General features: G+C 40.0%; 1 protein-coding gene across 1 annotated transcript; it reads left to right on the top strand.

Moving 5' to 3' along the window:
- The first annotated feature begins 258 nt into the window (after positions 1-258).
- PLAC9 (placenta associated 9) lies at positions 259-11,367 on the top strand. Its single transcript, XM_057365204.1, has 4 exons — positions 259-496; positions 8,766-8,863; positions 9,767-9,887; positions 11,065-11,367. The coding sequence occupies exons 1-4, from the start codon at positions 439-441 to the stop codon at positions 11,073-11,075; spliced, it is 288 nt and encodes a 95-aa protein (XP_057221187.1). The 5' UTR covers positions 259-438; the 3' UTR covers positions 11,076-11,367.
- Positions 11,368-11,381: the final 14 nt, after the last annotated feature.

Here is an 11,381-nt window from a genome sequence, read left to right as displayed (position 1 = left end):
TTCCAATGCTCCTGCTTTGCCTGCCCCAGATTAAATTATACAGGAAAAGAAACAGCACCCCTTCCTCCTCCTTTCTCCCTTCCTTTCATTGCCCCACTTGCTGTATTTACAGGATCCAAAGCTTTTCATTGCATTCCATTGTAGTCTATGTAAATAAATACAAGCGTAAAAAAACCCCAACTTTGGGAAGCCTGGGCCACTTCCAGCTTGCCTGGATAGCTGGGCTCTGCATGGAGCTGGAAGGGTGYTTTTTAAAAGGAGGGAATCAGAAGAGAACAGTTTAAGAATCTTGGCTCAGCCTGGGCATATTTCCGCCTAACTCTGGCTAAACCTCAGCACGAAGGGCTGGATGAGGAGTTGTCGATGTGAAGCCGGGGAGGGAGGGAGGCTGCAGGGCTCTCCAGCACAATTACAGCAGAGCCTGGACAGGCTGAAACCATGCTTTTCCTTTGGGCAGTGGCRTTTGTTCTAGTCCTACAGGAGCAAGATCTTTTAGGTAAGTGACTGAACTTGCAAAGCAGAAATTATAACTTAATCATAGTACAGTCAAAACCCTTGCATAAGGCAGGAGAGAGGCAAATAATTGCTTGCTTTATAGATTTTATGTGGAGGTGACACAGGTATGTGTCAAAATTCTGTGAGCATATTGTTTTTAACAAGAAAAACTCAATTTTTGTGACATTAAATTCTGTTCTGTAGGCATATTGTTTTGGTAGAGATTTTTCCCTTACAGGAGGTATTATCACTCTATCTTCAGAAATTTAGAACCCATTGAGGTGCTGCAGACAATGTCCTGAATTTCCCTAATTACTGTTCTGGCAGCTGTATTAATATCACACTAATCCACATGGAAATGAGATTGAAGATCAAGGCAATTGGAGAAACATTCTCCTTTATTCAAAGCCTTCTTTTTACATCTCCTGGAAACAGCATTACATTTTTATTTCTTCCGTTTTGGATTGCTTATTCCTGAGATTTTGAGGTACATAAAAGCCTTGGGAGTACAAGGTATAAACAGAGAASATCTGATAAGCCTGCATCTGAATTCTACTTCCATTAACAAGAGATTAGTGCTGAATAACTTGTAATCATGTAGTGAGATTGAAAGCTATTCAGTATGGCTAGTTCAAGGGTTTATAGTCCCTGTGTAACCACAAACCTGGCTTCCCAGCCTGTTTGTACTACATCTTTTCTGTTAGCTGAGGCTCAGCTTTATTTTCCCTCTGGTCCTACTTTCTTGACATCACAATGGTTCTATTTCATGGCAGGGTAATAAGATTCTATTACATTCAAAACATTTCCAGAAAAACTGTTAGTCCCTTCTGCCCCCAAATCCTAGTCACTCTTCCTTGCCCTGACGCCCTTCCACCTAGCTGGCTTTGTGATGTTTATCTCAGTGATGAACTGAAATATCAATGCAACAGCAACAGCATTCTAACTTGTTTTCACTCCACAAGAAGTCACTACCCTCTTTTGAGTTTTGCAAGCTTCACCAAAATAATGTGGAATTCAAGAAAAATAAAAAAGGCTTTGTCTATTCCCAAAAAGGTATGATTTTAACCTCAAAACCTTTGTAAACTTAGAATCCAGTTAAATAGAATAACACTTGAATAATAACTGCAGAATAGTACTCAGTATGATGCCAGGTGGTAGCTACTCAGTCAGGGAATCATGTTTACTGTCTTAATGGCATATRCAATTCAAGATGAGAAATTTTGGGTCTATCATGGCCAGGGAGCACCCTGAGTGGCTGACAGGCTTAAGAAAGCAATCCCCCACTTTCCCTCTGCTACCTTCAAGTTGGTGAATCTTTTTTATTCCCTTGCAGATCCTCCCATTTTAACTCCTGCACGTTCTACTTAAAAATTATTCAGCCAAACTAGAATTTACCTTTTAATACAGCCATTAATATAAACAAYCTCATATTCAAAGAGCTCAGCCTCCAAATCACTCAGGAGGAGAGGCTCACTTGGGRGCCCTTCTGGCTGCAACCACGTGCTCCTGCCACAGTTTATAATGCTTAGCTGCTGGTGCTGAGTTAATTTGTGGGTTGCTGCAACATAGCTTAGAGCACCATATACCTGCCCCATTCAAATATGTTTCCATTCTCACAAAAATATCCAAGCAAATTATTCTGAGGGGTGTGGAACCCCAAGAGCAAAGTTTTTGTTCCATGTTTATGCGTGGCAGAGAGGTGACCTGGAGTTCTTGGATAAACAAGTACCTGGCAAGCAGGCTGGCCCCCCTGACGTGAGCCATTAGCTGAGCATGCCAAACGCTGAGCATTCTACCAGAGAGAGCTTCCAGTGGAGGCACTGCTGCTCAAAACTCCACACTGTGGCGTGATTTGCTTTTAAACAGCAGAAGTCAGAAGTTTCATTAGGTTTTAACAACAAGTTAAAGTAATCCAAGTGTATAGATGCTTTTCTTCACTCAGCTAACATGTTCTGAATTCTTAAAATCTTTTGAATCCCCTAATATTCACATGCAATATCAAAGCTGGGAYGATCTATAAGCTAGATCATTATCCAGAATCTGGAAAAAGAAATGCATTCCGAACAGTCAGATTTTACCTCAAATTGACCATTTGCATTCTCACAGAGGCTTTTTTCTCTAGGAGATTAAACCACTGCACCGTAGAATTAAAGCCAGAGTAAAAATTTGTGACAGATATCCTATCTTAGACCAGACTTGAACTCATCTTTCTCTGTTAACAAAGATTTATGGTAGTGGTTTMACTTGTACTCCATGTTATAGGTATTTTCTGTCCTTACAGAAACCTATCAGCATTATTGTCTCCAGTGCAAGGATTACAGTCTTTGCAAAGACCTCTGAGCTCCAACAAGGAAGGAGAAATAAAGTTTGTGACAACAAAGTGTCACAGAAATAGTGTGTTTCTTAAGATTGTGTGGATTTGGAGATGGGTTCAGTACAGAATTGAGGCTTTTACAAAGAGATTTTATAGATCTGTAAAGCCCTGTTTTCTTATGTATAGTTAAAAGGAATTTAAGGTCTGTGGACTCTCTAACTCCCAAGTGTAATACAAAAGTTAAAATCGAACTACCTCCAAAAGAACAGGAGTTTCAAAATACAGGACTCCTGTTGCTCATCTGCAGGATGTGGCTTTATTCATAAAAGCAGTTGATCTGCTCTGGCTGAAGCAGTTATGAGTCCTGAATGCCAGGATCTAATATGTGTATGTATGTGTCTCTCCCCTTTTCTCACTGTTCTACTTCTTGAGTTGTTGCAAAATGCATGAACTACTTGCCAAAAGAAAATATATCTTCAAACAAGTTCTTAGATTTGTTTAGGTATTAGGAAAAAAACCTCAAAATTATATTCTTTCATTGTACTTATTTCTTTCTACTACTATGACCCAGACATACGAAAACTACACAAACACAGAGCTGACTAATAAGTCTCAGACTCACCTCACCCACTGCCCATGACCACAGCTTTGTTATTACTAGAGAGARACTAAAAGCCATGTCCTCAGAAAACTGAAAAACTCTTTCCCGATACCAGTGGTTATCCTCAAATTGATGGTGATTCTATTATTTATGTATCTCACCTCCTCCACTTTCAAGCCAGCCTTAAGCTCACTAATTCTGCAGTAGTTGGGTTCTTTATGTATACACAGTTCCTCTTCTTCCTAAACAGCTTCCCCTTCTCTACACACAAGCATGGCCTCCGCAGCTTCTAGCTATAATACTTCTAACACTTAGCCTTAGTTTCTGTAGCCAATATATATTCATACAAAAATAAATACATAAGACAAACTTTACTGCAGCCCAAAGCATCACTGTAAGATACAGAATGAATTAGAGAAAAGTACCTGCAAATTATGTAGCTCGTGTCTCTTATCAGTCCAATTCCTTGTAGTCATTTTCCATTGTAGCAGTAAGTGCAAGAGGATATTCTCTGGCTGCTTGTTCAGAAGACCAGAATGCTGGAAACATGCTCCAAGCCAACAGCTCCCTCACAGGAACATTTAATTGCTATCATTCTTCCTTTGAATAAAAATACACAAAACTTAAGTGCTTCTTACAATCACAGATATGGTCAAATAGCAGAAAAAGAAAAGTAGTTTTTTGAGTAGCAATTTTGCTTCTGGCACATAGCCATGGAAGGGGCCCAGTTTTTTCTGTGCCTTAAAAAAAAAAACACTCACTGGAAGCACAAACTACTCCTGGCCTTGTGCACTCTCTCTCAGTCTCGCTGTTGGGCAAGTGAGAGATGGATCCCTTTACGAAATGAGAATTACATCAATCACAGTAGCAAAAGCTCCCTCCAAATGAAGTAGTTTTAGACAGAAATCTAACTATCTGGTCAGGAACAATTTCTATGAGTTCCCATTTCCAGTTTTGCATATCTCACAAGTACAAGTAATGCACAGTCAGAGCAGAGCACACTGTGACACAATGTCCCACACAGAAGTGGATGGGACAGGCTACGTAGAGATGTGGTACTTGATCCACCTTTACTAATACATTCTACAACCCGAGATATCCTCTTTGCTCCTTCTCTTTCAGGTAAAAAAGAATTTTAAAAAGTACAATCTTAACTGATGTAGAATCTGAAATAGTAGCATCTTCTGCACCTAGATAGAGTATGAACCAGGTCTGCAATTTTGGAACTTATATGGTTATTTAGCTTCTGAAATTAATATTTTAATGGAAGAAACTTACTTCAGGATGTTTCCCTTATCAGAGGCTCATAAATCTTGGATACCAGAGAAATCCCTTGGATTTTGTTCCATGTTTGAAACCTTTCCAAGACTTGACATTTAGGCAGCAGTTGAAGTATGAAGCAGTTGAATGTATAGATTGCAGATTAACCCCTAATCAGGCATTAAAAACTTTCTATGTACCTTCTTGAAATAAAAACAAAACCAAAACCCAACAAAAAACCAATACAAACCAATCTTCCCACAACCCCTAAATTTCAGATCTTCCTACACTGTTCAGTTTACTGTCTAATATATAATGCCTACGTTCCATGTCCCACTTTGGATAGATCATATTTACCCTGGATGAAATTTGCCTTCTCATTCTGCCATAAAAGCTAGAGCCTAATAAAGGTGCGTGTACATTTAAATATTTATATGTACATATTTGCATGTAAATAAGCAAACCCATGCCTCCAGTGTGTAGCATAGTAACCTATGGCAATGTCTAAGTTGCTAAGAAATTTTGTGTATTCATTACAATTTTTGCAGTCTTTACTGGAATTGCTAAAGGTAAGAATTCCCTTTAAGAAAACAGAGACTAAACTCTAAAAAGAGATTCCAAAGTGTCTAAATCACTGCCAAGCATTAGCATTTTATGGATTACAGCCAGAAAGATAGTCTGTGTTCAGTTAAAGATCCAGTTCTGAGAGGCTAAGAACTCAAAGGGAATCTGTGCCATAAAAACAATTTTCAATACAACACTTGCTATCCAGATCAATTATTGTTTATGTCCTAACAATAAAATTTGATATGGCTTGAGTTATATATGACAGCTTAAAATGAATTTGGGCACTGGTGGTAATGAAAGTAGTGATATAGAAAGTTAATTCAGTGTTTCCATATCCAAGGATGCCAATGTAATTAATTAAGGGCTGAAACTAACAGGAAACTAACTTTGATGCCTTGAAGAACAGCCCCCAAAATTAAATATGACTAACAGTCTTAGCTTAACATAGTCCTCAGTCTGAAAGCAGAAGTACCGATAGTTATTAGTATCAGTTCAGATCCAAAGCAATTGAATATTTCCTTAATTCAGCCTCAAATTATCTTCACCAACCACTTTTGAAAACCACGCAATTTCTTGAAGCTAGCATTGCAAATTTACATGCAAATTTTAAAGTGGAATCCACCACTCATATGTAGAGAAAAAATAATTTAAACGAGGATCAGCAAATCCATTCAGAGGTCTGTTGCATTCCTACCAAACTGGTTAGTGGATTCACCGTTTGAACATGATCCTCCAGTTCATGACCTTCTTCCTGTTGGATCATAAATCATTACTATCACCAGTTCTTTTCTCATCAAAAGCTATCTGGCCACCTTATGCTATATGCTCCAGGAATAAAAGGTTACTGCTAAACCTAAGACAGTGCAAACAAAAATACACAGTACAGCATGTTTTCTTGAAGAGTTAGACATGTTCTCCTTTATTCCCCTTGCTCTATCATATAATTTCAGGCTTCCTTATTTGCCATCTGTTTCCTGTTTCAATCTCACATGTCTTCAACTTGGCTTGTGGCCTGCTTTGTTTTACCCCTACATGAAGTAGAGATGCTGTTGGAGTAAGGTCAGTGCCAAAGGCAGAAGGTGTCTCTTTCTTTCACCAGTTGCAATACAGAGAAGGGCAGTGCTCACAAGCAACATTCCATGCGCTCTCCTTGAGCATATGGAAATTAATACTTTGGCTGAATTGCCTGACCAAAGTGACCCAGATACACGCTGTATTTACAAGGGACCGGATGTGTCCTGTGAACARCCCATCCCAGAGATAAAACTGTGAGTTATGAGCTAAAGCCAGACAACAAAACAACAATGAGTGTTTTGGGCAGCCAAAGCCTCAAGCCAGGACTCAGAAAAAAAGAAATCCACACTGACAAAGCACAGGCTGCCCAGACAGCAACAGCAACCACCCGCCTGAAATACCCTGTTCTAGTGTGGTGGTGAAGGGATATTCCCAAGAGCACAGGCAGCTCTGTTCTGGAGTGAAAGCAGAACATGGACACACAGGTCCTGAAAGGGTTTCTGCTAGCTCAGCCCTCAGCCACTCCATGCTGTGAGGTCTCCAACTAGACATGCTTTGGCTTACACTAACCCTTCGCTTTGCTAACATCAGCTGTCGGGTGCTTTCTGAGACACTTAGGCTTGGCCTGTTTGTCAAGTTCTTAGGCACTGAACTAAATCTGTGGTTCTGAGTGACATCTTACAGCCCTGTTAAACTAGGACAAGACACTTTGTCCTCCTTCAGTATGCCCATTACAGTGCAAATGCAGCAATGTGCTCTGAGTGATGGAAAGCTGACTCCCTCCATGTCAGGAGAGGAACGAACCACCTCAAGGAACCAAGAGCTATGGAGTCCTGTACCTCATAGCAACCCCTTTACTCATTCTCTAGATGCACACAAAGCTGTGCAGTGCTTTGCTAAGCTCACACTGAGGTGCAACAACCTTACATTGGCTATACATATCTATCATGGCACACCTGCTTTGAACAAATGTCAGTAACCCATCATAACTAACCTCCCCACTGACAAACACCTGCCTAGGAATCAGCAGCACAGTTTCAKTATCTCCACACCGTTCCAGTCATGATGAAAATAACACATAAAGAAGCAAAAATTTTGAGAAATAGCATGGTACACTTGACCACTAAGACAGTAACAACACTCATAAACCACTAATGCTAGCAGCAAAGAGGAAAAAAGGGCAAACTGCAAAGCAGCTGGTGTTGAAGTACCTGCTGCATTTCAGCACTCTTCTGTAAACAGGTAGATGAGGTCTTCAGATTCCGTCCTAGCAGCACCACCTTCTGGTGAATGCGCTAAAAAACCCCAACCAAATCAATTTCTAAATAATTCCCAGTAAGTCAGGTCACATTTTAATCCCTCCTCCTCCCTCCAATTCCAAGGATGCCATTCCAACTCAGAGTACATCTCTGATCTCCCGCAAATTGCAATGGTCCTTAGTGACGTGTTTGCCATCACCTGACGCCTCCTCTCCAGAAATCTTGGCACAGGCTTGAGGTGAAGCACTGCAGTAGTTCCAAAGCACTGCTCTGGCACAGCAGTACTGAAGAGAAAACTACTTACTGTTCTTGTGTGKCTACACATGCTCACATGTGTCCATACAAAGTCTTCTCTTTGTTACAATCAATGACAGAATGAGCTGCTGCTGCTTCCTCACTATCATAGCTGCTTCAAGCCTCAAACAACAGCAAGACCTAGCTTTACATGGAGCAAGATACGTTATCACTTTAACACAATTAAAAATATTCTGCTATAGTACTCTGCACACGTATTAAAATTTAAATGTTACTGAATGCTGCACAGAAATMATGAAATTACCTCCACGAAAGCAGAGACACCAGCAGTTACTCACCTTTCATGAAGCCAACAGGATGAAAAGTTCAGAGAGCAAGAGCTCATGAGTACTGAGAGGTAAACACAGATATCTGACAAAGATATGTGACTTTGTATACAGCAGCATACACAAGAGGCTTGGTCAGCAAATGATGTCAGCTGTAGACTTTCATTGCAAAGTCAGACTGTTAGGGACAACTTTCTGGCACAGAGGAATCATCAGCCATCATCAGCATTCATTTGAAAAGCAGATAAGGTTACCTACTCTTCAAAGCTTTACCATACCAGCAGCTTCTGAAGAAAGTCTAAGAGGAGCTGTTGTGTAAGGCAGATCTTCCCAGCAGCTAGGTATTACACTTACAGAGACAGAGGTACAACCTATAAACCCACCCTACACAGGTAGGAAAAAACAGATTGTGTAAAACAAACACACACATATGCAAAACAAAAAAAAAACTACCCATGGTAAGAGAAAACACTTTGTTACAACCAATGTGATGTGTGCAGGCAAGGAGACATTCACAGCATTGGGGCACAGCTGCAGTTATTGGAAAAGAGGTTCAATTCCTGTATTTGGTTCATAAACAATGCCACACAGCATGCAAAAACCACTTCAGAAATCAGAAAGGCAAGGACTGCCATTAAAAATCTCCTGCTAATTTACTGTGTCTGTTTTTCCAGCTGCTGCAGACCCTGTCAGTATGGTACCTGGAAGTTTAGAAGGAGAAAGCTGGTGTAATGAACAGATGATCCATGAACGCTTAGATATTATTGAAGAGGTAAGAGGGATTGAGTGGCTACTGAATCTTACCCGACCTCTGCCCTATCCTTTGATCCAAGAATGCTTCTAGACTATGTCCCTTCTTGACTTTATTCTAGTCAAGGCTGGACTACTTTTTTTCAGATGTTCATCACTCGTAACTATCCATAAAGCCATTATCACCAGAAATACATAATCTCAATGAATTCCAAAGAAGGGATTAACCAATCTCTATTTTATATTAGCCTTTTTAAAAATGTTTACAACTGCACCTTTAATCTAACAACCTCAGAATTTATATTTGTAGCTTCACATTGACTTACAGCTAGATATGTTCTGCAGGTGACTCCAAGACTGATGGAGTAGTTTTTGCTCATCCCTGCTGAGACTTAAGAGCTAAATGAGCTCTATAACTGGGATTCTAGGGAAGTTGKAAATTTTGAATTTTTCCCTTGGTGTCCTACGCACTCACAAGATACATTCTCAGCTGGGGAGTTCCCAAACTCCATGCTGTGGTTCTCCAATGGCAACATTACATCTCTTCTACTCTAGTCCCAGGCTTCTTTCCACCTCATCAGCTCCTCTCATCTTCCATGCAGATTCTTTTATTGGATATAACAGTGGCTCAGAAAGGAGAAAGAATTAAAAATAAATTTATGCAAAGCTCCCGTCAAGAAGTCAAATGATGAGTTATTTTTTACACAGGGGTGCTATAAGGAAACTCTTGCAAAACAAAGTGCTAATATTTGGTGCCACTAGAGGACAGCAGAACACCAGAAATGTCTAAACCTGCAATGCGCAATRTAGACTAAATGAGCTGTTAGCATTACGGGACATTAGGTTTGCATTTCTGCAAACACATGTSGTGCAATTCCTTTCACTTGACCCTTTGATTACCTCCTTTCTCCCTTGTTTCCATTAGAAGGTAATAAAAACAGTGGAGCACCTAGAATCAGAAGTCAAATCACTTCTCAACATCATCAGTGAGACAGCATCGAATATCCCCACCGTTCCAGGAACTCCACTCATAGACATTCTTGATGGTCAGTRTCTGGTCGGGTATAACCTAAGTTGATAAAGTGTTACATGTGTAACTAAATGTGTTACATATGTTACTAAACACTAAATATTCTGCCCCAAGATCTGAACCAATTGCTTCATTCAGCTCAGGGTAGCAAAGGCCTCAGAATTGGGGGCCTCAGGACTCCAACTCTAGATCCAAAAAAAATCAGGTACCAACAACCACTAAAGAGAGGGCTGGGAGAAAAGGAAGCAACCCACCTTAGAATGGCAGGATAGATGAAGTTATCTCAAGGTCCCTTTCAGTTTCAAGATCCTCTGATTCTTTAGCTCCATGTGTGACAAAGTAAGAGAGGGCAACAAAATAAAAAAAATTGGAGGTATTACCATTCTGATATATTAAATACAACTTTGACACGTAAGCCCCTCACACAAAGTGTGCTTCTGGATAAATGCTTTTGGAATATATCAAACACAACAGAAATTAATTGGATAAGACCACCTGTTCTACACACCTTCTTAAAATGCTCTATGCTCTTCATTCTCTGCCCAAACATAAGCAGTGCTTTCAACAAGGTGAGACACTCGTGGTAGAAAAGAAACCACTTGTGGAAAGATATAAATGTACACAGACATGTTTATGAGGTCAGTTTGGTCAGTGCTGGGCTGCTTGTTTGTTTAAAATAGCTACACACTGCACACTACACTACACTAGTGCACTTACATGATAGAAATAGGCTCAAAGTAGACAGCAGTAGAGTTTATGCCTGGTTTTGGTTCTTGCAATTGGCTGTATGTATCTGGTCACCATGACTGACAATGTCCTCACCAACTTTGTTATCCACTGAAGTTTCCAGTTTTCTGTGARGGGCAGTTAACAGGTTAACAATTAAGTTACTCCCCTGCAATGAAAAAGGGTATTCCAGTAAAACTGAAAAGTATTCCAGTAAAGTGTTTCAGTGAATTTAAAACAGAAATCCTGAGTCAACCTCAGCACATTTACAGCACATCTATAGCAAGTCTCACTCAGGTGATCTTGCAACAACTACCAGATTGGAAATTCCTTCTATGATTTTGTGAATCAAAGTGACAGTTCCCCACTTTAGAGTAGCAGGATTCATGTTTTAAACAAGATTTATGAACAAAAATTGATCCTAATGACATAAGCAAAAATAATTACATTAGCTCTTCTCTACACAGACACCAGCTGAGCACTGCGAAGACAGAAGACMGCTGAATGCAACAGTGTGGTTGTCAGTTGCACTTCTGATCATTTAATAAGCTTGTGTTTCCAGGATTTGTGCAGGGATGAACAATCCTCAGCTGTAGTTTGTCTTCTGTGTTGTTGTGCTTGTAATAAAAAGGCTTTTAGACACTGCTTCAAACTTGGTATTCTAAATCTTTCMGCAGCCCAACTTCATCAAAACTGCATTTCAAATACAACGTTGTCATTAAGAAAAAGGACCAGGTGGTGTCCAGGACTAAAGSACAGATAACAAACTTMTCTTAATTTCACA

The sequence above is a fragment of the Malurus melanocephalus genome, unplaced genomic scaffold, assembly GCF_030028575.1.
Source record: "Malurus melanocephalus ecotype Western Australia unplaced genomic scaffold, MMel_1.1 scaffold_49, whole genome shotgun sequence".
Taxonomy (NCBI): Eukaryota; Metazoa; Chordata; class Aves; order Passeriformes; family Maluridae; genus Malurus; species Malurus melanocephalus.
Note: the sequence above shows the minus strand (reverse complement) of the source record. Positions and strands in the feature narration are given on the sequence as shown.